General features: G+C 50.2%; 14 protein-coding genes across 14 annotated transcripts; 5 read left to right on the top strand and 9 right to left on the bottom strand.

Moving 5' to 3' along the window:
* Positions 1–397: 397 nt before the first annotated feature.
* On the bottom strand, positions 398–3574 carry AUEXF2481DRAFT_605629 (uncharacterized protein). The gene is made up of 10 exons (XM_013490637.1): positions 3300–3574; positions 3222–3247; positions 3059–3154; positions 1831–2840; positions 1268–1766; positions 1176–1215; positions 1051–1124; positions 881–1000; positions 761–828; positions 398–703 (listed from the first exon to the last, which is right to left on the bottom strand). The coding sequence occupies exons 1-9, from the start codon at positions 3324–3326 to the stop codon at positions 795–797; spliced, it is 1926 nt and encodes a 641-aa protein (XP_013346091.1). The 5' UTR covers positions 3327–3574; the 3' UTR covers positions 398–703; positions 761–794.
* Positions 3575–5726: 2152 nt separating this feature from the next.
* AUEXF2481DRAFT_38106 (uncharacterized protein) lies at positions 5727–6865 on the bottom strand. Its single transcript, XM_013490474.1, has one exon. It carries the CDS (start codon positions 6771–6773, stop codon positions 5880–5882), a length of 894 nt encoding a protein of 297 aa, XP_013345928.1. The 5' UTR covers positions 6774–6865; the 3' UTR covers positions 5727–5879.
* Positions 6866–7159: 294 nt separating this feature from the next.
* AUEXF2481DRAFT_38105 (uncharacterized protein) lies at positions 7160–8155 on the bottom strand. The gene has a single exon (XM_013490473.1). It carries the CDS (start codon positions 7946–7948, stop codon positions 7271–7273), a length of 678 nt encoding a protein of 225 aa, XP_013345927.1. The 5' UTR covers positions 7949–8155; the 3' UTR covers positions 7160–7270.
* Positions 8156–8433: 278 nt separating this feature from the next.
* AUEXF2481DRAFT_27830 (uncharacterized protein) lies at positions 8434–8898 on the bottom strand (the record flags this gene model as incomplete). Its single annotated transcript, XM_013490377.1, has 2 exons — positions 8434–8706; positions 8752–8898. 2 exons carry the CDS (start codon positions 8896–8898, stop codon positions 8434–8436), a joined length of 420 nt encoding a protein of 139 aa, XP_013345831.1.
* A 1003-nt stretch (positions 8899–9901) lies between these two features.
* AUEXF2481DRAFT_605407 (uncharacterized protein) lies at positions 9902–11204 on the bottom strand. The gene is made up of 2 exons (XM_013490636.1): positions 11143–11204; positions 9902–11091 (listed from the first exon to the last, which is right to left on the bottom strand). The coding sequence occupies exon 2, from the start codon at positions 10853–10855 to the stop codon at positions 10022–10024; it is 834 nt and encodes a 277-aa protein (XP_013346090.1). The 5' UTR covers positions 10856–11091; positions 11143–11204; the 3' UTR covers positions 9902–10021.
* A 151-nt stretch (positions 11205–11355) lies between these two features.
* Positions 11356–12367, bottom strand: AUEXF2481DRAFT_3390 (uncharacterized protein; the record flags this gene model as incomplete). Its single annotated transcript, XM_013490291.1, has 5 exons — positions 11356–11612; positions 11669–11744; positions 11801–11891; positions 11980–12029; positions 12083–12367. 5 exons carry the CDS (start codon positions 12365–12367, stop codon positions 11356–11358), a joined length of 759 nt encoding a protein of 252 aa, XP_013345745.1.
* A 331-nt stretch (positions 12368–12698) lies between these two features.
* AUEXF2481DRAFT_38102 (uncharacterized protein) lies at positions 12699–13848 on the bottom strand. The gene is made up of 3 exons (XM_013490472.1): positions 13481–13848; positions 13278–13425; positions 12699–13126 (listed from the first exon to the last, which is right to left on the bottom strand). Exons 1-3 carry the CDS (start codon positions 13702–13704, stop codon positions 12968–12970), a joined length of 531 nt encoding a protein of 176 aa, XP_013345926.1. The 5' UTR covers positions 13705–13848; the 3' UTR covers positions 12699–12967.
* A 285-nt stretch (positions 13849–14133) lies between these two features.
* On the top strand, positions 14134–16233 carry AUEXF2481DRAFT_605207 (uncharacterized protein). The gene is made up of 2 exons (XM_013490635.1): positions 14134–14175; positions 14246–16233. Exon 2 carries the CDS (start codon positions 14633–14635, stop codon positions 15923–15925), a length of 1293 nt encoding a protein of 430 aa, XP_013346089.1. The 5' UTR covers positions 14134–14175; positions 14246–14632; the 3' UTR covers positions 15926–16233.
* A 317-nt stretch (positions 16234–16550) lies between these two features.
* Positions 16551–16867, top strand: AUEXF2481DRAFT_3387 (uncharacterized protein; the record flags this gene model as incomplete). The annotated part of the gene is made up of 2 exons (XM_013490290.1): positions 16551–16777; positions 16831–16867. The coding sequence occupies 2 exons, from the start codon at positions 16551–16553 to the stop codon at positions 16865–16867; spliced, it is 264 nt and encodes an 87-aa protein (XP_013345744.1).
* Positions 16868–17472: 605 nt separating this feature from the next.
* AUEXF2481DRAFT_605360 (uncharacterized protein) lies at positions 17473–20516 on the top strand. The gene is made up of 2 exons (XM_013490634.1): positions 17473–18057; positions 18107–20516. The coding sequence occupies exons 1-2, from the start codon at positions 17674–17676 to the stop codon at positions 20234–20236; spliced, it is 2514 nt and encodes an 837-aa protein (XP_013346088.1). The 5' UTR covers positions 17473–17673; the 3' UTR covers positions 20237–20516.
* Position 20517: 1 nt separating this feature from the next.
* Positions 20518–22375, top strand: AUEXF2481DRAFT_605361 (uncharacterized protein). Its single transcript, XM_013490633.1, has one exon. The coding sequence runs from the start codon at positions 20987–20989 to the stop codon at positions 22268–22270; it is 1284 nt and encodes a 427-aa protein (XP_013346087.1). The 5' UTR covers positions 20518–20986; the 3' UTR covers positions 22271–22375.
* A 1088-nt stretch (positions 22376–23463) lies between these two features.
* On the bottom strand, positions 23464–24379 carry AUEXF2481DRAFT_38099 (uncharacterized protein). Its single transcript, XM_013490471.1, has one exon. It carries the CDS (start codon positions 23923–23925, stop codon positions 23656–23658), a length of 270 nt encoding a protein of 89 aa, XP_013345925.1. The 5' UTR covers positions 23926–24379; the 3' UTR covers positions 23464–23655.
* Positions 24380–25548: 1169 nt separating this feature from the next.
* On the top strand, positions 25549–26123 carry AUEXF2481DRAFT_27823 (uncharacterized protein; the record flags this gene model as incomplete). Its single annotated transcript, XM_013490376.1, has 2 exons — positions 25549–25674; positions 25737–26123. The coding sequence occupies 2 exons, from the start codon at positions 25549–25551 to the stop codon at positions 26121–26123; spliced, it is 513 nt and encodes a 170-aa protein (XP_013345830.1).
* Positions 26124–26305: 182 nt separating this feature from the next.
* AUEXF2481DRAFT_3383 (uncharacterized protein) lies at positions 26306–27385 on the bottom strand (the record flags this gene model as incomplete). Its single annotated transcript, XM_013490289.1, has 1 exon — positions 26306–27385. The coding sequence occupies one exon, from the start codon at positions 27383–27385 to the stop codon at positions 26306–26308; it is 1080 nt and encodes a 359-aa protein (XP_013345743.1).
* Positions 27386–27417: the final 32 nt, after the last annotated feature.

Genomic DNA, 27417 nt, shown 5'->3' with positions numbered 1-27417 from the left:
GACGCCAAAGCCGTTGAGTTGGGAGTTAGGGGTGTTGCAGAAGGCGTCGCGGTACATATTGATCAAGCCTCAAACACGTGGCCCGAAGTTTCCCCATCGCGTATCTTGTGTGAGGCGACAAAACGGTTCTCTAGTCTCTAACGAATATTGGCGACGCATGTGTCTTGCCTCGTGGCAGATTGGATTTCAGATGGCATGTCTAGATTACGACCATCGCTTTCTTTGCTCATACCGACCATCTGGCTTGCGGCGACACGGCAACGCAAGAACGATACGGCGACGTCTAGAGATCTCGACTTCGTGATACGCAAACACCTGTATAGTCAAGATGGCGTAGGCACACTGTACCTAGTTTAAGGTTGAAAGACCGCTGGAAGTCAGCTAAAGACTCTGCTGCGTGTGTTGGCTTTGAAAACCTTTCCAGGTCAACACTTCTTAAACAAGATAAGATTTATGCTTCTCGGATGATTAGTCCAAGCAAGATCAGATTGAGATAGGGATCCGGCTCGACCAAGGTTCGGCCGGACGGCGACTAAATGCAACATGTCGGTCGCCGTCGAAACAACTTTCCTTGCTAAATCCCTGGAGCATACACTGGCTCTTGAGCATGCCACAGGTGTCATGATCTACGACACAACTTCGTCGAAGGCCGTCGATACTCCAGCATGAGTCACGAACGCTCGTGCCGTATTCGAAATCGATTCTGTCGCCATGTAAGGCAAGGTCCTTAGCGAGCCCACATGTTATGATTTGACATCACCGAAGACCGTGATCCTGAAAACTGAGTTCTGACTTTACCATCCCCAGACTTCTTTGAGATGTTCTTGCCTGCTTGTGGTCAGCTCACGTCTTGACTTTATTGGTCGATTAGACGACCTACACTGTTTGAGTTGGCCAAGCGTACTCTTTTTGCGCTTTGATCAATATCTCGTAGAGACCTTCTTGCTCCCGACGTTCAGTGAAACGGTCGCCGCCCATGGCTATCATCATGGACGCATGTCTGGGGTAGTTAGTCCGGCTCGTAGACTAGTCGATCAAGGCCCAACTTACACATAGCTTGCTGAGATGGAGTGATTGGATAATGCTATGCCGCATATGATCTTTATCTGATCTTTCAGCACTTCCTGTCGACGAATTAGCCCTGGATTCATCAAACCCAATCAGTCTCAACCTACTCCAACCTCTTTCAAGGCATTCCTGTGCGCGACGCCGAGCCTGTGTCATACTGTTAGAAAACGAATGGCACCTCCAAAGCGGAGATGACTACCTTGGTATCCTTGGATTGTACACAGCTAAGAGTGCTCGACCTAGATGATAGTGTTGCAATCCCGTGATGACTGCGTCATTGAGATACCAGAGCTCGGGAAATATACTCGTTGAATTGGCTTCTGCCGAATAGATAGGCATATAGGAGTCCGGCTTCTGTATGAACCATGCGTCAAAGTGCTGGACTATATGGTCGTAATTTGTGGTGGAATGTTCTCTTTCGTCGAAACAGAATTGGATGACTTCACCGGTTCGCGCGATGATGCTGTTGGCCCAGTCGAAGTCGTCGACAGGGTTCAATGGTACGTCCATGGTGCATCTCTTGAATGAGTCGTGTATAGGTCGCTGCTTCACAAACGAGACATAAATCTCCTGTCTCAAACCGAACCAATATACAGCTTTACGTAGTCCACCAGCCAAAGCACGATGGTGTTCCTGTGCGCTCATCAGGAGATGTGTGCCGAGTAGATGATTCTCGACGTCCGATCCCGACATGGAGACTGCGCAGGTCTGTAAGCAGGCAGCTCGAGTTGACATTCGTGATCGAAAACAGAATTGACCTACTTTCAAGTTCCTCGAGATGACGCAAGATGACTGTCGCCGCGAGGAGGTTCTCGTCAGTGATGGCTTCTGCGTCACTGAGCTTTGGTATCAGATGCTTCAAACACTCTTGATTGTATTTGTTCGAGACTATCGGATCGAAATCGGATATGGTCGACAGATGCCTTGCAGAAGCTGCAAAAACTGCGTTAAGCAGGATAGGACATTGTGACGCTCGTTGTGGTACGACAAGGGCGAAATGTCTGTCTCTGTCACACAGATCAATAGCCGGAGCGATCCTATCCACGAAGAAGCGCATCAAATGTGCTTCTTGTGAACTCTTCAGTGGCCATATGGGTTTCTCTGTATACAACACTCCCGGACTCGCGTAAGCAATGGGAAAGGTGGAAGGAGAGAAAGATGTTGTATCGTCGTAGAAAATACTAGGTGTCAAATCGGTCTTGCCAGGAGAGGCATAGGGATGCCTGGTCTGTGTCGGAGAGAGCACCGAGAAGTCGTGGTACAAACTAGGGGAGATACTGTCCACTGCTTGCATGATCTCTCCCCCGGTCGCGTGCATGACATCGGCGATTGATGGTGAGGCATGAGCTTCAGTATCGATATGGTGATGCTGAAGGTGGTGATGAAGCTCTGGAAAGGATTGGTCTTGCATTTCAATATCTTCCGTCGTTGGTGACTGGAACGTTGCTGACATCTGAAGGGTCTGCGGCGACGCCACATTCATTGTGTGCGGAGAGGACGCATTGTTTGTAGCTGAAATTGGCGCTATAGCAGAGTCATTTTCCACTGCTGACCCTTGACGCTGAGATAAGACTTCGTCCGGTGTGTCGTCCTCGAGAGCTTCTTCACTCAGCTGTTGTGCCTCGTTCTCGTTCCCCTGGCTGTATGTTGCCATCACTTCTCGTGTCTGATTGATGAAGCTGAGCTTTCGTGGGACTCGGACCCAGTTGTGCTCTCCATCGTCGCGATTTGGTTTGACCGTCCCTCCTGGAGAGGGAGGGGATGAGAACTTTCTACAATGATCTCATGTCAGCCATAGACCAGAATAAGAGACATGGTGCCAAAAAGCATAAGCAACACAGCGTAGAAAAGCTTCCAAAAGGTGCGCAGCGACTGCATCAGCGGACCCGATGTAGGGAGAAGGGCACCATTTGGACTTCATTGAATATGGGTCTCGACTATCGTGTTGAACGAAAACGTCGCCGTGAACTATCAAAGTCCCGTGTCTTACCTTGAAAGCCCATCATGCTTGAAACGAAGGTTGACACTCCTTATGCACTCGATGCCCGCTTGAGTACACCTTGAACATGTTGGCTCTGCCTTGTCGCTAACCACACGCAGCCGCCTGATCAGCAAAGAGAGCAATATTCTCGGGCAGCATTCCTTATATGTACCACTTGAGATGTTTATCTCGACAAGTCTTACTTCAGTCAGCGATGATGCATTGCGTCTTTCGAGTTTCAAGCTCTCACCTGGCAACCTAGCTTCCTGCCTAACATCGCGTGTTGTGACCCCGATTTGGGTCTTTACACCAGGAAAGAAAGAAAGAGCAAGGCATGGTTCGGGGAATATACTACTGATATGGTCAACATGGTCATGGTGATGATGCCCCTCTTACGAAACTCTATCGGGAAAGTACTCCAGATTCGGCAGAACAGGAAGCTTCGAGCGGGCATGGCTGCGAGTGCGGGGCAATTTAGTATGAGCACTCCCACCTACGAACGCGACTTCTGCTCGCGAAGCAGCTTCACCACTAGTATTTTCATAAAGGCATGATCCGGAATCTGGCTCGTTTATCTACAAGCGTTGGTGACCGGGGGGCTCGCCGACCTGATTGCCCTCGAGCGGGGTATGAGTATTGAAAGACCCGCTCTTCTTTCCCTCGACACGACATCAAGTGTCGACACACAGAGTAAGTGGCACATTTAACAACTTTGACAGCTTACTTTACGATCCCAGACTGTTGCAAGAAAAAGTGCCGCCAGACTGTGAAGAATCATGCGCCCAACAATGTTACTGCATTGAGGAAAGCAGTTAGTGAAACCTCGAGAAATCAATTCACTCCAAAGCAATGAACAAACCAGGAGGTTTAACTGTTTCTTGATACCCCTCCTCGCAATGATATTCTCGAGCCTCGAAGATTGGACCATAGTAACGCCGAAAAGATAATCGTATCCTTGATTCTCTCTGGCTACGATGTAGATGCATTCTGTAAGTATTGACGAACGCTGGTAGTGACAGGGAGTCCACTCGAAGTCTCAAAAACGAAAAGCCTTTATGTTGAACGAAGACGGTGGGCATTTGAGAGTGCAACTGCGAGCCGTCATGAATGGGCCAAATAGCATTGGCTCAAATACAACATGTGAGAGCTTGCAAAATCGCCTACGGCTCGCGATTAGATGGCGGAAGCCTACCCTTTCAAAGACATGCGGAAGGGCATCGTTAGCCCACGCCGATTAGAAGAATCCAAGCATTTGCCAAACTGGAAAATTGAGTAAGATGAGTGAGCCGCCGTGCAAATACATCATCAATGCTAGATAAGTACTGTGGTTGTTTCGGTGCTTGAGTTGCTTGCGGAGTTTTGGGAGAAGAGAGCTTCGGGGGGTCGCGGCTAAATCTGACGCTCTCAGCAACCTCACGTCCTGTCTTTTGCGACTTCGGCCCCCAGCATTGCCCATATGATCTTGGTCCTTGCAGACAGTGAGACACTTCTAGTCGCGGCATTCGTATGCTACCGGAGCAGCTGCAATTGTATCATGCAAACCGAAGACCTCGATATGTTTCGGCAGTCGTAGGCTGAGATAATCAGAAAACCAAGTTGCGCCATACCAGGACTACCTAGACATGTAAGTATCGCTTTGCAGTACAGAGTAAGTCGCTTTCTCAAACGAACGTTCCGCCCGTTGCTTATGTCTCCTCACATCACAAATTGTTCTCGCAAACGTACGCCATTCAATCATATTATACATTGCATAACTTTTCCACAAATCATATTTTCGGAACCAGAAAAAAATCTTTCTTCTTGTTCTTCTTCTTGTTCCTACTGCTTTGATTGTGTTCTCACGTCCTTTGGCTTTGCGTGGCTTCGACGGAGTCTCAAGTCTGCCTGGCAATGCACGAAAAGCCTACTTGGTGGACACCCCGTCCTGTTGCGGTCATGGAGGATTCTTATGACAGTCACACAAGGCTTCTCCAGATCCGTTGCGAGCGGTGCTGTATGCCGCATCCGGACTAGGCCCCAGCAATTAGTCTCGACCAATCTCGGTAATCCCAACAACTGGTTGGCTGGCGTAGTGGTTAGTACGTAACTTTCCACTCTTAACATCCCTCAAGCTCAAATACTAACAGCTCGATTAGTCGCGTCTCCTTTACATTACAGTGCACAGCGTGCCCTTGTGTACGGAGAAGGTCAAGGGTTCGACCCCCTTGCCGATCATTTTGCAGTTTTGCACACTAGGGTCCCCCCAACACACCTGTTATCGTGCCAGACCTCTAGCCCACTCCCTAAGCTGCACCTCGAGTCCACACTGTGACGCTTTAGCATCTAGACTAATCGAGCAAGTGTATATTGCTAGGTGGTTAGTCGTGTACTCGACATTTTGCAAGATTCCAGCAAATTCGACCACGACCAGGACCAAGCGACTGCTTGGTCTACTGACACCGTGTCAGCAGTCACAATGACATTGTCAGCTCAGCTGTACCATGACTGGTGGTTGTTTTGTAGTGAATTTTGTCGAAGTGAAGCCTCGAAGATTCGGTGATTCACAATGATGAAGCATTAGGTTTGAAGATCAGGTATAGTTCTTTTACATTGAGAGGATGTCCCAAGCGTCAGCAGGGGTCACCAAATCCCAGGAACCGAGACATGGGAATGCAGAATACCAAAGGCCAATAGATGATGCCTATCAAACCACCAAGCTCGAACAAGGTATGGATTGAACATCTTGTTACAGTATACAACCATCCAGTAACAACCATGTTCAATGACTTACGCCATTGACATGAAATTACGATAACAATTAATCAAATGCTAGCTAGAATACGTGCAAGCTTCAAACAAACCCTAATCTCGACATTGGATCCGGATCGTACTCCTCCACCTCCATACTCCTCTTCAGCCACTCCATCATGGGCGCCATATGCTCATCATACGCCTCAACGTCCAAACCAGCATCTTTACTCGGCACCTTTACCAAGGTCGCAGCCTGCTTGGTTCCATCAAATGACCACTCCCACCACGTCTTCTCGGCCTTACAATCTCTCCTTCCAAACCTCTCCACTCTGTCAAGTCTCATCATCGCCCCCACAAATCGATTGAACCAAGTGTGAAAGTGAGGCTTCACTCTCGCATGATTCCTCACAAAGCAGATCTTCTTGACACCGCTAAAGTCTCTCAGCATCTGCGTCATCATGACATTGAAGTCGAAAAGGTAGTGCCAATACGAAGACCGATGCAGAATAATTGTCATATCGTCAAGTCGAAGTGCAGGTATGCCAAACGCATGGTTCTTCCAATGATGCATTTGACGAAAGTGACGTGCTTCGGAGATAATCGCAACACTTCGAAGAGAGGAAATCTGAGCGGGACGTAGAGTCGAGTTCATACGACCTGAAATATCAAGAACAGTGTATGGGTTTCGAATCACAAATGTTGTTCGCGAGAAAGCGAGGAGATGTGCGTCTTGATAGAATTGGCGACATGTGAGTAGTGGTTGCAAGTATATCGATGCCCAGTAATCTTCTTGAAGAGCTGAAGGTGAATCGACACATTTCGAACATGAAAAGGCATCCTGATAGCTTTGTTCTGGATCAAAGACGAGTTTCCAGATTTGAGTTCTTATCTCGGCTGGAAGGGAGAGGAAGGACGTCTTTTCGTATCTGTCATCGAGTTCGATGCCTGAATCCTTTCGGAGATAGTGAGTAGTCGGTTTCGCCGTTGTTGTCATTTGGCACTGATGATGTTATGGAAGGAGGAAAATTGAACTGTCAAGAGGCAATCGCGACCGAGTTGTCTCGATTTCTGGGCGATCAAAGGTAGTCACCCTCCTCTACATATCTACCCCTCCTTTGCTCGCTGAAGTTTGTCACAATGCAACGTCCAGGAAGTCACTTCTCAGGCAGCCTACCGAGGCACTGCGGTATGTCGCATCGCAACCTATCGAATTTTTGCATCATCTATTTGTATCAATGCAGTTTTCTTGGTATCTGCTAACACTCTCTTCAGCGCTCTGCATGGCTTTTTAGCTTGATGCAAGACGCAAGAGGATCAAGGAGTGACAAACTTCTGAAGGAAAGACAAGAGCTGTCCGATGCCGGGTGTTGCGGAGATTTGATCATCAGATAAAATCTGCCGTTCTCGGATAGTTCAGTCCCGCCTTCTGACTTTCTTCTCCCAGGTCCTCCGTTCCAGGCGGACCAACCGATCTAAGGTTTAGCATACCACTCAATGCTTAGCAATCTCTTCCTTTTGTTCCTTGTTCTGCTTCTCCTTGTCTTCTTCTTCCTTGCACCATCGCAGGTACTGCTCATTCTCGAGCTTTCTGCGCCAGTCGTAGTCTGCCGTCTTGCCCTCCCTCACAAATGATTTCATATACTTCTCGAAGTTCTCCTTGGTGAGCAGAGCGACCACATCTCTTCTGTCGTCTCTAGGAGTGAGGTCAAACTCTTCCATGGCCACGCCGAACTTTGGCTGCATCTCTTGGATACACCAAGCAGAGAGTGCTTCGAGGTACTTGGCAGACAGCGGCTCCTTGTCTCCTCTGATGACGACGGCATCACCAGCATACCGATCCCAGTAATGGATTGATGGCGAGCCCCACTTCTTGATATCCTCTTCGGTCTCGAGCTCACAGGGTATGTGAAGGTAATAGGCGTACGACCAGTTCATAGGGTGGTTTGGGATTCTGTTGTGCTGAGACTCCAGGTTTGCGAGGAGAGGCGTACCGATACGGCGAGCGATCTGAGAAGATTCGCCATCCTTGAGCAGGAGGGCGACGTAGCAATCACAGAGAACGACGTCCTCGAAGATAGGTCGATCGTAGAGTTTGTGGCTGACGGTGCAGTTGATGCGCACACCTTTGACGTGTCCGTCACCGCACGAACAGTTTCTGGTGAGGAGCATCTCGCTGTGTAGTGTTAGACTGGTACAGCAGACAAGCGTGCAAAATACTTGCTAGAGCTGTAAGTGCAGATTGTTGGAAGAGGTTTGAAGTCGTTGGAAAGAAACCGGAGATGACGCGACTTGTGTATGGTGGAGGTCGGCTGAGAAGATATAAAGTGAGAAATGTCATTGATCACTTCATCTGAGTGAGTTGATGTGTGAAACGCTGCCAAACGCTTGTGAAGCACGACCAGTGATCTGATAAGTACGCCGACTTATCAAGCTTCGCCTCACACTACTCCAGCTCTGAGAATGCATAGGGCTCATTGCATGTAAGTCTCGATCTGCAATTATATTTCTTGGAAGGATAACCAGGTTCATGTATCAATCCTCTTCTCTTTGCGACTACAGCAGTACACAAATCCACGCTCTCGTCTATCACAGCCCGAACCTTTTAATCACCTGGTCGGAAGAGTTTTCCTTCCACTTCAGAGAACGCCGTTCAATCAGTCATCTAGATCCACCGCATTTTTTTGCTCCTTTGCCAATCTCTTCCAAAGCTCTCTCTCAGAGTTCCAGAAGTGATTCACCTTCCTGCCTTCATGCTCATATCTCTCCTTGAAGGCCTCGAATCTTTCTTTGGTGATCTGAGCAACTACTTCCCTTTTCAGACCGTCCGAGCCACCAGTCTCCTTGGCCCTCTGGAGTAGCGGCTGTGATTCATCGCGGCACCAGACGCAGAGGACCTCGACGAACCTCGGCGAAAGTGGCTTTCTGTCCTGCCTTTACACTTTAGTGCCCTCCCTACTCCTTCCTACACGAACAGGTTTACCTGCCCAAAAGCCGAAACCGCCTTCTCCATCAGGCTCACAGCTCAAGCACAGATAGTCGGGGAACGTGTCTTCTTTCTCGTACACCGGGTCTCTGTCTTCATCATCCTCATCATAAGCCTCAGGGACTGGAGGATACATTACATATAGCGGCATGCCGATGCGGTATGCGACGTGCGATGACTGTGCGCACAGTGAAAATGCTTCCCTCATCGCGGTTGGCGTTGAAACGGCCCATATGACAGGCCTATTATGCAAGTCCCGGTTGACAGTGCAGTTGGTACGAACGGTCTTGGTCCAGCCGAAGTGTTGAAAGAATCCGACAAGCATTCGAAAGTCGGTGCTGTCCAAATCGCGTTAGGTGACAGCTGCTTCATCTTTCAATCCGCACTCGCCATGTGCGAATATAGGACCTTTCCAGACACAACTAGGCTTGCTTCTGGTAACGCTGTCGGTACTCAAGTTCTTCGTTGATCCGTTGAAGTGATGATTGTCTTGAAACCACTCGATGGTCCGATGTTCTTGATCCACTTCGGGTAGGAACTGGAATGGGATGGTCTTCATGTCAGAAATGCTGTTGGTGCCCAAGAATCGGTCGAGTTCGGCGCATCGGATGGATTTGTTGAATTACGTTCTGATCCGGGAGAACTGGGGTTTGGTGCACTTCTCGGGAAAGAAGATCACGCGCTTGTGATCAGGGGTAGAGCGCTTGTCGTCGGTGAAGTGTTTGAAGGTCTTGCAAAGCAAACGATGAGTCTTCCAATCTCCCCTTTGACACTCATGGCTGCAGTAGAGGCTGTTGTGGCAACCTGCGCACGCTTTGCCTGGTTTAGCGCAGACGGCCCAGTTGCTGCTGTTGTCTGATGCCATCCTGAGAATATCAGAGGAGCTCTGGGGTGAGAGATACTATGACGACTTACTTGAATTAAATGATCGAAGCAATGATCAACGTCGGATAATGTGGTATGATCTTTGTGTTGCGAGAGCAGTTCGAAGAGCTCATTAGAAAGGTTGAATGGAGACATAGAGCGAGGTAGCAGCCACCACAGCTGTCTCAGCTGCGCGCAAACAACAACAAACGTATTCACGAAGTTGGTTCGAAAGCGTCCTTGGATTCACTCTTCGCAAGTGAGGGGAGAGTTGGCCTCGCCAGAGGAAAGTGATTTTGACCTAAGCTGAGTTTATCCCGCAGATATACGATTGATAAACCACGCCAGCAATACTCTGGGCTCTTCTCGTGCACCCTCACTACTCCAGTGACTCTTCATGTCGGAACATTTCTCAATAACGGTAAGAGACCACAATACCAGTCGTGATCCGATCTCCCTCCTTCCTTCCCCTGAAGTCCGAAATAACGCTCTTTGCGGAGAGGATCTACCCTGCGCCATCCGTACAATTGTATCTCGTATAGAATCTTGAATATCGAATTAACCGTCAAACTTCCGTAGTCCTTGCCTGGCCTAGAGAGAATATCTACAATTTTTGGTCCGAGATCTGCCATGATGCTACGTAGATGATCATCAGGGGCAACGGGACGTGCGATCTCTCCAGTCTTTCTATGAGTAGATCTCCTTGCATCTCGGAATTGGACTCGAACATTGCCAGCTGCTTCCGCGGAGCTCCCAATTGTGATGCAAATTTCGAGGAACAAAGGATCGAGAACCATGCTCAAAACCGCAGTTTCGAGGTTCGTCATGAAGTATTCTCTTTCTGACTCTAGAAGATCGCTCCAGGGTATTGTGGTATGACCGAATTTCTTCGTATTGAAGGGTGTAGAGTCGCCTGTATGACCAGGTATCAATACTGGATCCCATCTGGCAGACTTGTCCGATTGCTTGATGCTAATCTGAGCACACAGCTTTGCGCCAGGAAGCGCTGCAAACAGCGTTTCGAGACGAGTTTGGTGTGATGTACTGAGCAATGCGCATGCCCGCTGCTTGATGATTTTGCAGCCGGGGTAATTCTTGATGTCGTAATTGATGGAATCAGCCAAGACGAGCTCGTAGATATGAAGACGAAGCTCTACTGGGAGTCTGGCAAGAGAGCCTAGCGTCGGAGTAGCCATAGTCGAAGTCTTGCCGTGGTATGAATGTCGCATTTTGGAGAAAAATGCACCAGAGAGTGGTAGATGTGTTCGTAGAATTTTGTCACCAATTCTCTCATGACAATCTCAGCAAATACCGCGAATCGACTCATCGTTCGGCCACGTGGAGATGTGACTCAATAGGTGAATGAAGCATCGAGTGTTCTCCCGCTGTTGTCATGTCTGTCATGATGAACGTCGGACCCGCGGCAACTTGAAGCGCATGCGTAATCTGAGTCCTAGTCAGGCTTGTGAGTAGTTGAAGGAGGGTTGTGTTTGAACGTTATGTTGATTCTTCGCATGCTCGTGATTAGCAAGCTCTTATTCTGAAATTTGGAAAACGCCATGCCCATATGCCTTTTTACCCATTTTGATCAAAGGGTACACCAATCCACCAACGCCATTGCTCCCCTCAACTGCTGTACGGGAAATAGATCATCATGCCCTAAGCCGTCGAATCTTTCCACTTGCATTCATCTTCCGCAAAGTTCGTATAAAGCGACGCTACGCTGCACTCAGAAGCGCTCCTTCATTCTTGAGGCAACGGTTCTGAGGTTACCGTAGACCTTGGCAGGCGGGCTACCCAGGATGAGGGACACAATGGCAGTACGTGCCATGTGGATGTTCTTGAAACCACCCAGGATGTGGATCTTTGAATCTGCGAGCACGACACGAGTCTTGCTTGCGTTCTCGATGGCGTGCTTTGTCTTTCCGTCTTTTCCTGCGATACGACCGATTGCACGTCCCTTATGTTCACCGACAAGTGTTTTCACTATGCCTTGTTAGCATTCTATATCTCGGTGTCTGATGGCGTCGGAGGGTCGTTACCATCTTTTATTTCGAAGGTCTCGATGTACAGATCGTCCAGTCTGAGCAAAGCAATTGCATCGTCGAGATCGAATCCCTTGTGGTTCGTTAGTGGTTTGAAGTAGATTGTACGGGAAGAAAGCTCTGTCATACCATTGTGAAGGCAGTGATGAAATCTGCTCCACGCTGAAGCGAGCCAGCTTCTGATGAAGGAGAGGTTCTCAGTTCCACTGCTTTTGATTTACTGCACGGGCTAGTCAGCAAAAGTCTCCCTATTCTCTCCTCTCTAGCCATGCTTTTGCTTGTGGGAGGCGCATCAAGAATTCACGTACATGTTGACTCTGCATTGTAGCTTCAAGTGCTCGACGAGAGGAGGGTAGATCTGCCTGACATCAGCGATGTGTTGTCTTTTTGGGGTGCTCATTCGCGACGTACTTTGGGCCAGGCGTTCTTCAGGGGAGTCCAGCGGTGAGGAGGAACAGCGACCTTACGGGATTCCGCGCGGTAAACCTGGTTGGTGGCCTTCTCAGCGGCAAAGAGAGGTTGTGAGTCGACGGTCATGGCTGTGTCTTCGGAAGGCTGATCGGCGACCTGGACGGCAGGGGCATCGGTAGTGCTGATCATGAACTCGTCCTCGTCGTTGGCGGCGGAAGGGGTCTCGTGAAGGTTTTGAGCGATTTCCTCGGGCGCAACGCGCTGAAGAGCGGTTGGGGCAGGCATGATGATGAAGTTGATCGAAGAAGCTGGCGATTTGATTTGGAAACTTTGTTCTCGATGTTGATATCCGGTTCCAGGTATAGTAGTCTGATCTTGAGGGTCGACAGCAAGGTAGTTGCGGCGGCGCGAGAGAGTATGGCAAAGTATTGGAACTTTTTCTGGCGTGGTAAGAGAGCGGTCGGCCGCTGAAAGTCTCCGCACTCCGTGCATCGAGGGCGGTGAGGACTCTTGGCAAACCGTATAACCACCAGGATTCTCTTGTTAGAGATGTCTCCAGTTTGCCTTAAGGATGGGCCAAACGTACTTGAGTGGGACAGGGTTCACTGGGAGGTGAAGTAATAGCTTTCATGACAGCATGTGTTCTCAATAAGCTTGCATAGTGCCTCGACTGACTCCTTTCCACTGTGATATCTCATCCCTTGAATTCATGTCCCATTAATACCCCTCAACGCCACTTTGATGCGCCTATGTGCCAAATCCCCAGGACCGATGACACTGTTTCCTCTCGTTCGCCCTCTCGACTTTCTTCTTCTTCCTCTCTTTCCTCTGTAGACTCTCTTTTGCAAGAGCCGTTTCCGTACGAAAGCAACCCCGGGAATAGCTCTACTTCTTACCATTGTTGTGGGGTGAGTTGGCGTTCAACAAGCTGACAATTCTAACCTTCTCGACCTCAATCGTCTGGGAGTTATCCAGTTTGAATTTGATGTCTTTGAGAATGAAAGTCCAGACGTCGTCGCAGAAGCGGTAGGTGTCAAGATGCCCCTGCAATGTGTCAGTATCAAATCGTGTTTGAGAATACGTCACTGCTCAGTCCTTGGAGAGCAGCCCGTTGACACTGTTGGGTACAAAACGTAGCTGAAGGACATGTTGAAAACCATGCAGATGTGAATTTGCTGGTGAAAGGGTTCTTTACCTTAAAGCTCATTCTTGCCTTGACCTTCTCGCCAAGCACCTGGGCGATGACCTGATCAAAATTCGTCATGATCTTGATCGCAAGTTGAGGCTCGATACGACGACTGCTGATGAGATCGTCCAGAGTATCTGCAAGTGTACTGCCGATGCTATACACATCCTTCTCAGCACAATGTTGGATGGTGATGAGTTGATTGCGCCTACCTCGCGTTGCGATACATCTCGTAATACTTAGCTTGCTCCGCCATGATGAAGGTCGGCCGCTGGGCGGTGTGGAGGTTGCTAGGTGTACGTGTGTGACTTATATGTTGATGCGCAAATGATGTTGCGCACGAAGGGAGGAGTTCAGACGTCGTTGTCGCCTCTGCTATGAATGAATGTCGCTGGAAGCCATGCGGGAAAGCCGCGGCTTCTTCCGCCAGGCACATCGTAGGCTCACTGACAGGGTCTCCCAGCTTCCAAACAGTTCCTCGCTTTCAGACTTGCTTGATTCAGCGAACCCCCGATCTATGTGTTCAAACATGGCATCAGGCTTTAATTTAGTAGATTTTCGAGTCATCTCACTGGTTTCTGCCTTCTACAGACGTGGGTGACGAAGTAGAAGGACAGCAAAGAGAAACTGGCGTGTGCGAATGTTAGGGCAGGCCAAACTACAATGTGTCCAGGCGCCAGCTTCACGACGCACCTGAACTTTTGCATTCTTCCTCGCACAAGCGTCTCAGTACCTAGCTAGATCATCAATCCTACTTACTTACAAGTCGCTCGACAAAATCAATCGAAACTCGGCTTCTCTCCACCTATCTACTTGGCATGGAGATCAAGACTCACTTTATCTAATCTATTTTGACAAGAATGTCGGTCCCTGACTTGCCGATCGCTTAGAAAGCACAACATGGAGGGTTCGCGCTGCCGTTTCCGCTTTGGTTTGTGGCTTGTCCGAGAATCAAGATCTGACGTGACAGAGCCTAGAACGAATCGAGCACAAACATGGCCGAACGATTGGACAAAGGCTATCTCGCGGCGCGATCGCGCTTTCGTGTCTTGTCCACTAGCTCTCGAAGATCGTAAGTTCACCGTCCACCCAGTTCCTCCGGCTCCGATGCCCAAAAAATGTAGTGTCGATATCATAGATGGGAGCTAGGACTCTTTTCCCCTCGCTCAACTGTTTTCTTCCAAGTGCCCTTGCTATCCGTTCTCTTCCTTGCACCGCATCATTCAAATCTCTCTCTTTGTCACCATACTCCTCTCAACTCCTCGTACTTTTTGAGATACCATTGTCCTACTCGCCGGACCGAGACTCCGCGGCCGTCGCAAACACTTAATTCACAACCCACAGACGCTACCTAACTCCCATCTATGGCCTCAGAAGTGATCAAGGGCAAGCCTGCCCAACAGCTCTCGTCAATCCTACCACCTCTCGTCTTTGGATGTGCTGTTTTCAACTCTCAATACAACGATGTGAACAAGCTGGACACATTCGGCTTGGTTCAAGAGGCGCTCGAGTTCGGTATCAGAGCATTCGATACCAGCCCATACTATGGCCCCAGTGAAGAACTCCTGGGCGCAGCTCTCGACACAGAATTCGTACGCGCACACGTGCCTCGTTCCGACCTCTTCTACATCACAAAGTGCGGCCGCATCGCTGGCGACGAGTTTGATTACTCACCCGAGTGGGTCCGCCAAAGCGTCGCTCGCAGTCTGCAAAGACTTCGCACCGACTATCTCGATATTGTCTACTGCCACGATGTCGAATTTGTGAGCGAGGATGAAGTCATGGGAGCTATTAAAGAGTTGCGTCGCATCCGCGACGAGGATGGTACACTGCGCTACATTGGTATCTCCGGATACCCCGTTCCTCTGCTTTGCTCTCTTGCTGAGCGCGTTCTTCGCGAGACTGGCGAGCCTCTCGATGCGGTCATGTCCTACGCCAACTTCACATTGCAAAACACCACACTTGCGACAACTGGTATCGCACGCCTGCGCGCTGCTGGTGTCGATGTCGTCCCCAACGCGTCTCCCCTCGGAATGGGTCTTTTGCGCCGTGCAGGCCCTCCTGTAGCCGGCCAAGGCGATTGGCATCCTGCTGGACCTGGCGTCAGAGCAGCCGTCCGTCGTGCTAGCGAGTTCTGCGACCGCCACGGAGAACGCCTCGAAGTTATTGCCATTCGATTCGCTTTGGAGTCTTGGTTGACACAGGGTGCTGAAGTTGGCTCAAGAGGCGACCCTGCATCTGGTGTTCCATGGACCCGCGAGTCGAACCAGCAAGTCGGAGGTCAAAAGCTCGGTGTCAGCGTCATGGGTGTCAGTAATGCTGGCGAGCTCGAAAAGACAATGTCAGTCTGGCGCAGTATCCTCGACGGTCTCGAGGGAGGAGAGGAGACTTGCAAGCTCGCTGGTCGCTGGAAGAGAGACCACGAGTGGAGTCTCAACCGCAAGCATGGTGTTCAAATTATGGCCGATGGTATCCAAGAGCATCTGGACGAATACCTCGACTTCGCTTGGGACAGCCCTGGCCAGGATTACATCAACAAGAAGGCTGCTAAGAATCTGACGCTACCTCAAACCGAGGATGCTCCCTGGATGACACCCGCTCAGAGCCCACGGGCAGAGCAAGATATCCCTGATGAGATCAACATTGCCCTCAGATAGGCTTGAGGGACAGCTGAGTCTTGCCTCTTTGCTATGGCGTTTTTACAAATGGTCTGGTTATGAATCTTCTTGATATCCCTCTGTCTCGTTACAGAATTGATTGCATATAACTTGGACACGTCCTTGAAAATTCTACTATTATCCTCCTCTCACATAATCAGGAATCACTCGGGTGCCAACAAAAAGTCCAAACATAGTGTTGATACTGCAGATCAGGCAGTTGGAGGCGGGTGCGGAGAACGGTACCTTGATGTCATGACCTGCATCACCATCATGCAGAACGGCATCATCATCTCGTCGTCGTTCAAGCAGTGCTCTGTGTACAAAGCTCCCAGCTGACAGTCACCAATACCGTGATACCAGTATCTTGACAGCTGCCAACATGTCATCCAGTGGATCAGAGAAAGAAACGCCGCCTGCTTGAATGACAACGAAGCAGACCTCTAAAGAAGAAAAGAACATTTCGATCGTCAAAGAGTACATGCGGATCGCGTACTCACCATCCGAAAACAAGGGCAGCAAGTCCGTCGAACATCTCTGCGCAGAAGATGCCTGATTCTGGGCACCGACCACTTTTCCAGGCGTAAAGTCGCCTCAAGAGTATGCAGAAAGTCATTCACATGTCATGGCCAGTATCGCAGACCTGCACATTGTATGCTACGATCAAGCGTTTGCAAAGGATGGACACGTGCTTTTGAGGTGTACGGCCGAAGGAAGTCATTGTGGAGAGGCTCATAATGGAATTGAAAAGACTGGCAATAAAGCCAAATGGAGTGCGGCTGCTATATTTGAGGTTGAGAATGGCAAGGTCAAGAGCTTCACCAAGGACCGGGATAAGCTGCACATGTGGGAGTAAGTGGAGATTTTGTCCTGAGACGAGACTGAGTAAGGCTGACTAGATACAGGCAGCTTGGATGGATGAAGGGGGACGAGTATGTTTGATTGCACAAGTCAGGCCTTCCAGATACAATGCTATCTCAGGGTTGTACATCCAAGGGGTTTGAGATTGTATACTGGCCGTGATAGCACTGACTAGAGCGAAGGTCGAGATACGGAGATCGGCCGAAAAATATGGAGCGACCGTGTCGCCGTGTCGAGGTCATCGAGTACTTCTATATGTACCTGGAGAATGTACCGACGGATATAAATATTACGTGAGAGCTGAATTGGAAGAAATTGGAGAGCTAAGTGTTGAAAAGTGAAAATTGGCAGTGTTGAGGCCGATGGATGAGGGATTTGGGGAAAGTCTTGGTGGAGAGCGATCAAAGCGGGCGCGGGAAGGCCGGCGTCGTCGATTTGATGATTGGGCGTCGTCATGGGCATTTGAGACACTTGGGCAGCACATCTTGATGCAACAAGAAATGCCGAAGAAGCTTTCTCATGTCATGCTCTTCGTCCTTGTTTTTTTGATATCAACAGCCTGAATTGTCTTTGCTATCCGCGGCAGGCCTGAACAGCACGAATCTTGCAACCGGCAGCTGTGTGAACGAACGGCTATTTAGCACAAACCGAGGGCGGACCTGTCGGCCGTTAGTCTACACTATCTACCTCGTTCCTGTCTCGCCTATCCTACTATTGCCATCTCCATCTGTCCCTCACCCACGTGCCTCTCTCGACACTCTCGGCCACCATCCCCTGTTCGTCGCATGAGCAGACTGGACTAGAAAGGTACGGATTCTGAGCGTGGAATGCGCCGTCTCTCGAGTGCTTCCCCGCAACGTGCCTGAGAGACAATCAATCGCTCCGCCATGGGGAATACCAACAGCTCCACAAGGGAGTCGAGAACGACCGCCTCACGATCGCGTGCCGCCACTGCCAACAATGGAAGCTCTAGCAATGGAGCGAACGACAACACCATGTACAGTGTGCGTAGTGGGCGTACAAGCAGGCAGAACCTCTCCTTCCTCCATCTTGGCTCCAGCAGTCGAGGAGACCAATCCCGTACCGAGGAACCACGACGCGAGACCAAGCAGGAGAGAGAAGCTCGAAAGCGTGAAAAGGAGCGTCTAGCAAGAGACAATGAACGTGAGCGCAGTATGAAGGAGGAAAACGTTGACGGCGGTTACTTGGTCACGCTGGGAACATACGTTGGTCCCGAGGACTTCAACAAGACTGTCGTGCGCCAGCTGATGGTATGTTGCTTCTTATCTATATACCATACACGCCACTGACATTTGTTAGATTGAACGCCGTCTGGCGCCATTCTGGAAAGGACTCAACGACCATTCCGACTCGTGGACCGAGAACCAGCTGGTAGCTGTGGCACGAGGCCTCCCTCTCCCTGCTCCCGACGACCCTCCGCTCCCAGACCTCGAAGTCCCCACCGGCAGCGACTTCGACTCGCTTACCATTCCCATCTCCTCCCGTTCGCAATCATACCAATCCGATCACACATCAACCCCTCAGAGCGCCACTTTCCCCCGTCCAGGCACCGCCTCACTACCCTCAGCCTCGGGTTCTCGAGGTCTCTTCCGTGATCGTGCAAAGACGCTGGCTTCCCTGGGCACCTCCAACAAGAACAACAACGCTTCATCAACCTCCATCGCTCCTCAAGAGATTCAACTGCCACGAGACCCACGAGTCAATGGCTCTCCTCTTGAGGCTGTTCTGTATAAAGATGCCGCGGAATGTCCCATCTGCTTCATGTACTACCCTCCGCACCTTAACAAGACACGCTGTTGTGATCAGCCCATCTGCTCAGAGTGCTTCGTACAGATCAAACGCCCGGATCCGCATCCTCCGGAGCATCACGATGATGAAGGAAACCCTACAACCGATGAAGAAGGATTGCTGGTCTCAGAGCCTGCTGCATGTCCCTTCTGTGTGACACCTGAGTTTGGTGTCAGCTATCAGCCTCCATCCTTCCGTAGAGGTCTTGTATTCTCCGGTCCCGTAAGCAGTCCAGCCCCGACTAGTAACCCATCTCCGGATGCATCGACGCTTTCTTTGGCCGTGCCGAATGGTAGACGACGTACGACTTCTCTATCAGCATCCGCTCCCACTGTCATTAGTACTGATAGAGTCCGACCGGATTGGGCAAAGAAGCTAGCCGATGCTAGAGCACATGCTTTGCGACGATCCGCTGCTGCAACAGCTCTCCACAACGCTGCGTACATGCTCGGTAGCCAGCAGCCATCGGACTCACGCTCGTTCGGTGGTCTTGGTCGCCGTCGTCGTACACTCATGGCAGATGCCTCTGCCAGTGCAAGTGGGGCTGGTACCCCGAGACCTGGCGATAACGGCCAGGTTGGCACCTTGTCTGACCTGATTGCTCACATTGAAGGTTCAGGAGCAAGCACAGAGCCTCGCCCCACAGGCAGAAGAAGTCGCGCTCATGACCTGGAGGACCTTATGATGATGGAGGCTATTCGACTATCTCTAGCTTCTGAAGAAGACCGCAAAAAGAAGGAGGAGAAAGAAGTGCGAAAGGAAGCGAAGAGACGAGAGAAGGAATCTGCCAAGGAGGCGAAGAAGGCAGAGAAGGTCGCAAGAAAGACTGGAAGTCTTTACAGCGCCAGCTTGAACGGCAGCACTGTAGCGTGGTCTGACATGACACGATCTACGAGTAATATACCGCGCCCTCAGACAGCTCTTTCGACGACTTCGTCGCCACCGCCACCAGTTCCTCCCGCAGCAGGTAAAGGTAAAGCACCTGCCACCGCGGTCTATGGTTTCAATTCGCTTAGCGAACCGACGTCGACTCTGAACACCGAGGTTGCAGAGCAGACCGCAGGTTCTCAGAGACATCTCGAGGAGTCCAGAGCCAATATGCCTCAGACAACACAGCCCATTTCATTCCCGGAAACTTTGCAAAATCGCTCTCACCTTCGCCACATCTCAAACGCTTCGTCAGCAGCATCATCGATGCTCGACTCTGCACCTGGCAGCTACCAACGGACGCCGAACCACCAAATGTCTCCCAATGCTAGTGCGACAGTGCTAGACGATGGTGCTGGCACTCCGGACACACAGTCTGGCACTCCAAACAACGATGTGAATACCGAATCTATGTTCAACTTCAACAGCTTGACTGAAATGATCCGCAATGACGACAAGGACCGAGATGCGGATCACGTCGAGTTCTTTGAGCAGAAGCCAGAAGAGAAAGAGCGCAATCCCTCTGTTGCATCATCTTCAAAATTTGATGCCATCTCAGGACTACCTCGATTGAACGAGGATGAGCGGGAGTCGGCAAGGCATGGGGATGCTGTACAAGTACAAGATCAGACGACGCCCAAGATGAAGCAAAGCGAGACAAAGCACGCAGGCGATGTGAATGTCTTGAACGGTACAAGAATGTCGACTAAGTAGATAGGATCTCATAAAGGGTATAGCGTTGGTCAAAAAGACCGAACGAGCAAGCATACGGCACGGCATATTCTAGGTTGATTTGATCGTCACATGTTGGAAGCATGAACAAGCACAAGTGGTGGCGCAAGAAGTCAAGTCTGAACTGTACTGTGAAATAGGAAAGGAAGAAGACGGGGCCTTGTATAGGAACAGGCGTTGAGTAGATGGGATTCTTTTCTAGCTCAGTAGTCGTTTGACACACGAACATATGCAATCTTTTGTTCGTCCATACGCCTTTGCAAAGATAAGCAGAAGAGTCAAGAGGAGATAAGACTCGCGGGTACATGTCAGTTTCGCGGCGGATAAAACGGTGCATGGGCCATGCGGAGAAGGTATGGGATGGGATGAAACGGCGAATTAGGGACGCAGGGGTATTGGCGAGACTAGGGTTGGCATGGTCTTTGCACTTGTAAGGTACCTTGGTGATTAGGCGCCGAAAGATTCGCTGCATGGGGGTTGTTGGTGTTGTTATGGTCGTGTAGGAGTAACGAAGAGAGAAGGTGCAAAGGAGTGTTTAGGCGTGAGAGACACAGACCTGGCGAGGCAAAGCCAAAACACGAAAGGGGCCACTTTTAACAATGCGTCGGCACTCATTAATATATGGTGTGACCCCGCGCTCCCATCAACGCAGTAGCGAGACGGACAGGACAGATAGTGTACAGCGGTACCTTTGAATCGCAGAGTTTGCAAGGAGAGCCCAGGGGAAGCATCATGTCGCAGCTTTCTCAGCACAGGCAAAGAGGGCCATCCTTGGGGATTATTGCGTCGTCGTACGGTCTGCAGGGACAGCCTCCAGTGCCAAACGCGCGACCGAGCCCACTCTCATCACACCCGCCCACGCCAGTCGAGCCGGTTGGAGGCAGTTGCAGCAACGAGCAGCATCATAGCAACAGCCAACAGCAGCAGAGGGTCGCGGAAGCACACAGTCGGGAAGTGTCTTCATCGTCGCTGCCGTTTGGGTCGCCTAGCAACTCCTTCCCGAGGAAGCATCCGAGTAATTTCTCCACGCCCGACCTGTCAAAGTCTGCTTCACCCTCGACCGACTCCCTCTTCCACCAAGACACGAATTCTTTTGCCGGCAGCTCCTCTCAATTGCATCAACTACCATTGGCATACCAGCTGAACAACCAATCAACCTCGTCCAAGCTCGACCTCAGCAACTTCTCCACAATGTCCTCGCAAGACAACCACCGCCACGATAGCTTCGGCTCGCAGTTGCCTGTTCCAAAGGGCCCGACCAACAATGGCCGCCGCAGATCCATCAGCATGCAGAAGCTCTTCTCCTTGACCAACCTCAAGAGCAGTTTCACAAACTCCCGCACATCTCTCGTCTCGACGCCTTCTTCACAACACCCTCCTCAAACCGCCTCTTCCGATCGCCCGTCCTCCAACAGCACAAACAGTTCGAGAGGTGTCAAGCGTGCTGCAGAAGAGGACTTTGTCGTCGTTAAGCCCGGCCAGGACAACCTCCAGCCGCCGTTGAGAAAGAGAAAGAGCAGCTCGTGGTTTTCCCGCAGAAAGAGCGGCCTCTTCTCTTTCAACTCCTACAACGCGAACAGCTCTGCTGTTGTAGACGACTACGACATGCCTCAAGGTCCTGATGCCATGATGATGGACGAGCCTGAACTCGTTCGCCCCACTACCGAACACACTCTGCAATCAAAGAGCAATTCTTCAAGCGAGCGACCAGCCAGCGTCTACACCACCCACACCACACAACTACCTCCTATGCTACCACCATTGTCGCCCATGTCAAAGACGCAAACACAATCCTCGCAATACTCCCAGCCTCCGCAAGCTCAGAGACCTCAATCACATAGAACGTTCAGCTCGCAAAGCAGAGTCAGTCGATCGTCATCTCAACGCCGAACCCCATACTCTCCTTCTGCAAGAGAAGCCTTCTCACCTCCTCCCACTCTGCCGGAACTCACTAGAATTGAGACGTCCTTTGGTGACTCGGACATGGGAGAGCTGTTTGCTCACATTGGACGCTAGACGCGTTATGAGTCTCCGGACCGTGTGACTCAGCGTCAGTGGTTCGGCCGATATGTGCCTGTTCACAGAAGCACTGGCCGTAGAAGTACTGGAAGAACACCCTGGTTTGGTAGTTCCTGAGCACTTCATATTCGCCCCTGAGAGGTCTCCCGATCTGTCGAACGGGGAAAAGGCATGTCTACTTGTATTCATATTTTCGGCATTGCACACTCATTGTTCTGCTTGTTTTCTCTTTTTCATATTTCTCTCTCCTAGCATCAGTTTTCTCATTGGCATTGGCGAAGGCGCTTTTTTCTGGTTGGGCTTTTTATTCATTCGGGTCATGGTACATATTCGACTCTTCTCTTACATGACAGGAGAGCAGGCTTCACGCTCAAAAACTACGCAATTCTTCTTCGAATTACTCTCTTGTCACAAGTGGTCATTGTGTGCACTGTTTGTAGCGGTTTACTTGGATAATTTATCGTACGTTCCCTTTGGTGTTACTTGTCTTTTATGCCCTTGTGCTTCTTCGTCTCCCTTTCCCTCCCTTGCATCCATGACCCTCCCTCTTTGATATACCTTTTCGTTCCCTGTTCTGTCTTTCCTGTGCCTTCTACAGCCTCTTCTCTTGTTCTCCTCCAAGTTGAAGTTGGGAGTTCTCTTGCTATTTCGTGATCACGTTGACTTACGACATTTACGCATGTACACATATTCTTTTCTCATCATCAGGGTCGTCTTGATCCCAAATTCCATTTTTTTTTTTCTCCCCTCCAGCAATCTTTCGATTTTTCCTCCCCCAAAGGGCAAAAGTAAGCGTAGGAGTTAGGATAAGAAGAACAAGTAGGGGACGTACACACCCTTCTTTTTCCATTTATTTTTGTTTCTCTACAACTTTATGAGAGAGAAACACCCCTTTTCGACTTTCTCTGAAATAGCTTTTAGATCGGGGAATTTGTGGCTAGGAATGGGTGCACCTTTTGGATAAATTGTGTGACACTCTCGATGATGTAGATGTTTCTTTTTTTTTTCCGAGGTTTGTCAGTATTTAGGAAAAGGACGATGATTGCGCACTTTGACAAGCGTCCCCCCCCCCCCCCCCCCTTCAAATGGTATCCTAGGAATCGTAACCGTCAGTTTGCAAGCCTATAGACCACAAGGCGAATCTCAGGGGGCGGCAGAGACAACAACGAAGATTTGTCATATCTTGATTGTGGGACACCAAGCCGGAGCCTAGCGGAGAGAGTGTTGTCGAGAACAATGGTGATGAGAGCGAGAACAGCTCGATTGTAAGATTTGACGCTGGACCTTGCTAAATTCAGAGGTGCTGTATACTCGCGACTTATCGATGAGCAAGCTTTGTACCATACGCCCTATAGCTCGTCTTGGAGAACTTGCAGACCAAGTCATGATGCCAGCGTGATATCCCAGTAACGAGCTTGAAAGACCATCGGAAGTGGCTTTTTAGTTTCTAATCCTGTGAATATGATCATCGTCTGAGACGAGTACGTGGTTACCATGTGAGAGTCCTGGTCGAGATCTGAAAGCAGTGACTGAATTGTTATTGTCACAGGAGACAGCACCGTGAGTGAGATGACTTGCCGTGATGTCCTTCTGTGGAGGCCTTCATGCGATAGAAGTAGCAATTGATCAGAATTGCGTGATGACCACCTCATGGATATCTGCAGAATGGGAGTTATAGCTTAGAGCACCTGGAATGTAAGGTGGCATAAGCTATCGCCGAATCTGAGGGCCATAGTTGAGATGTCCATCATGATCGTACCAGCAACCATTGCAGAGTGTATTGACTCACAAAGAAAGTGTAGCCATTGGTCCGGCAGGAAGGTAGGTAAATCGGAGAAGCGTCAGAGCCAAACATGCATGGCCGAGGACCACGAGCCTTGATCCCCAAATTAAGATCACTGCTCTCGAGTCATGGCAAAGATAGACGGACACCCATCCGACCATTTTCCTCACCTCAATTGGGCGGACTCTCATCCGCACTCGTCCGCCCAGATCCACAAGTGAACCGTTAACACAGAGTCATGTCACAGCTAATCCAATCTGGACCTTTGTGGTGCTGAAGGCGAAGTTGATAGCGCAAGCACAAAGTCCACAACTGCACCAACGTTGAGAGTGGAAAGTTGAAGATTTGCCGAGAAAAAGATGAACCCTTCTCGCGTGGGATGCATCGCAACGGCGAAGGCCATTGCTATTTCCAGAAAATGTTGCTTAGCACCGTCGTCTGCAGGTGTATGTATCTATTGCCGAAATGGTCGCTCTGCCCCACAAGATGAGTAGTAGTCATCAGTCCAGATAGAGTGCAGAGATGGATGATCGATAAACGAACATCGGACCGGGGATACTCAAGATCAGCCTCAGTGGGGACCAGTCATCCGAAAGCTCAGATGCTCAGGATTGCAGATGTGGAGTGAGTGAGAGAATAGCTCAAGATGGCAATCCGCGGAGAAGACCAAGAGGCACTTGACATGCTGGTTGTAGAGTCAGGGAAAAGACAAGCAAGGCAAGTTAAATGATTAGACTTTGGAGATGTGTAAATCGGATGTTGAGGCTAAAGAAAGATGATTTGCAACGCCAATGAATTCCAGGAACAAGTGCCCGGAGGTGAGGAAGCACTGTTGCTCACATCGACTATCGAGTGTCGACTCTGCCCAAAGCGTTTTTTGAGATGAGCAATGATCAGTCAGTGACTGGCCGAAAGAAGAACAACGCATATGCAGCCTCCATTGTTCAGAGGCTTCATCATTCCGAACGAGCGGAGCAAATGGCAAGTTGATTGCACAGTGGATTAGGAAAAGCAGAGTGAAACCAAAGTAGACAAGTGCTGAGCATGCTGATGCACAGTGTTACTGTTGATTCGGCAAAGGGCGTTTGAAGCTAACAGAGTCAACACTCGACTCATGGGTCGCAAGTGCTGTTTCAGCAGACGGATCTTAAAAAGAACCCAAACCCAAAAGGAGAATGCATGGAAAACGTATCGAGGAAAGCGTGAGCACTTTTCCAGTGGAGTAAATCTTGTTTCTAAATTCTCAATGGCCAGAAAGAGGGAAAGGAAAGCCATGGTAGTGGAGACACCAGACACGGGTGTTTTGAGGTTTCACGACAGGATATAAGGGCCTTTGCACCTTCTTCCTTTGCTTGATGGCTATTCTGTTTCCAATTCACCATTACATTCGCTCTTTTATCACAGTCAACATTCAATAACACGCTCTCTATAATCCTCTTCTTCCCCTCTATACCCAAACGGCAATAACAACAACCACACAAACACCTTCAATATGCAGCTCCGTGTCTACACTTCTCTTGCCATCTTCGCTGCTGGTGCCATGGCCGCCGCAACTACCTCTGCTGCTGCCGCCACTTCGACTTCCGTCAGCTTGACCGAGGGTGTTCCCCAGTGCGGCGTACGTTCCTCCCACATTTGATTGAGACATCATGATCATCAGACTGACGAGCCTTCCACCAGCTCACCTGCATTCAAGACGCCGTCAGCGGATCCGGCTGCTCAGCCGACGATCCCGTCTGCCTCTGCACAACCGGCTCCAAGGCCTTCCTCTCCGCCGGAACCACCTGCCTTCTCCAGAACTCAGACTGCTCAGCCGAAGACCTCCAGACCATCCAGTCGCTCGCAAAGACTCGTTGCGCTGCCCTTCTCGCCAGCACTGGGTCCTCGGCCTCTGGCTCTGCTAGCTCTGCTGCTTCTTCCGTGTCGAGCTCTGCTACCAAGGCTGCTTCTTCTGTTGCCAGCTCCACTTCCAGCGCTGTTGCCAGTGCCACTTCGACCGGCGGTGCCGTTCAATTCGGTGCCAGCATCATGGCCGTCGGTGCCGGTGCTCTTGCTTTCATTCTGTAAAGAAGAAATACAGTAAAAGTAGTACAATAGAAGTGGAAGAAACAGCACACGTGCTGAGGTGTGGAAAACATAGCAATCGGCCTCTTTTTACGATACCCAAGGGGTCTGGCATACTTTTAACTTTCGAGCGGTGGTGTACTTTGGTGAATAATATTACTTTCAAACTTTCAACTTTTTTGTTTTTATTTGACGATTGAAGTCCACTTTGTGACCCATGCTGTGAATTCGTCGTCTTTGCCGTTCCAATCAGTTTTTAGGAGGTCAGCTGCTGAGCATGCGTTGGCGACACAGCTGGCGAGGATGGTGTCGACTTGATCGGCGTCGAGTTCGTAAAAGGCGTTTGCAAGATCATCGACGGATTCGGGCAGTTCCTTGAGCAGATGCATGAGCTTGTCCAGAGTGAGGATGTTGACCTTTCTGGCAGCGATATCCGGTGTAAACGTCTTGAGTCTGCGTTTTGTGATTGCGGCATAGAGGAATTGTATCTTTTTCAGCTTGTCGGCGGCGGTTTGTAGACGTTCTTTCAGATCTGTACGGTCCTTGGGAAGTCTGTTTGCGGCGGAGAACATGTCGTCAAACTCGTCCTGGTCGTCTCTTTCTTCCTTATCGTCGCTGGTGGTAGAGTCTGCGTCGTCATCGTCCTCATCATCATCGTCTTCGTCGTCGTCGTCTCCGTCCCCTTCTTCCCACTCTTTGAGCTCTTCGATAGCGTCGTTGATGGTGTCTCGCAACTCTTGAGCTTTCAAGACAGCCAGACCAGCGATTCCAGTACTGTCCAACTGAACTAAAGCATCACAGGCTTCCCAGAGCACACCAGTAGAAGCAAGGGTATCTTTGGAGTGGTTTGCGGTATCCACTTGTCTAGCAACATCGAGGACTTCTTCCAGGAAAGAGACCATCTCGCGCATGACAGTGCGGACCTTTGCAACAACCTGATGGTGCAAGAAGACGCCCCAGATGTCAGGGCGACAGAGCTCTACAGCGCTCATCATGGCGGGTAAACAGGTCTGAGTGGCATCGCGGAGGACGGTGGTGACAGCGGTGGGAGTAAAGGGCTTGTTGATCAGGAGGAGAGCGAGCTTGGTGGTATGGGCCTTGAGGAGGGTGGCACTGTCACGGAGAACATGCAATGGATTTGGCGGGTTTGGTGGAAGTTGGCTTGTAGAGTCGTTGTCGGCGTTTGGAGCGAGGGAGGTGAGATATTGGGCAACCAGAGCACGCTGCGTCTGAGCAAGGTCTATGAGAGTCTGTGAGGCGGCCATAGCTGTGTGATGTGGTGATGAGTGAGGAATGC

The sequence above is a fragment of the Aureobasidium subglaciale genome (genome assembly GCF_000721755.1).
Source record: "Aureobasidium subglaciale EXF-2481 unplaced genomic scaffold scaffold_5, whole genome shotgun sequence".
Lineage (NCBI taxonomy): Eukaryota > Fungi > Ascomycota > Dothideomycetes > Dothideales > Saccotheciaceae > Aureobasidium > Aureobasidium subglaciale.
Note: the sequence above shows the minus strand (reverse complement) of the source record. Positions and strands in the feature narration are given on the sequence as shown.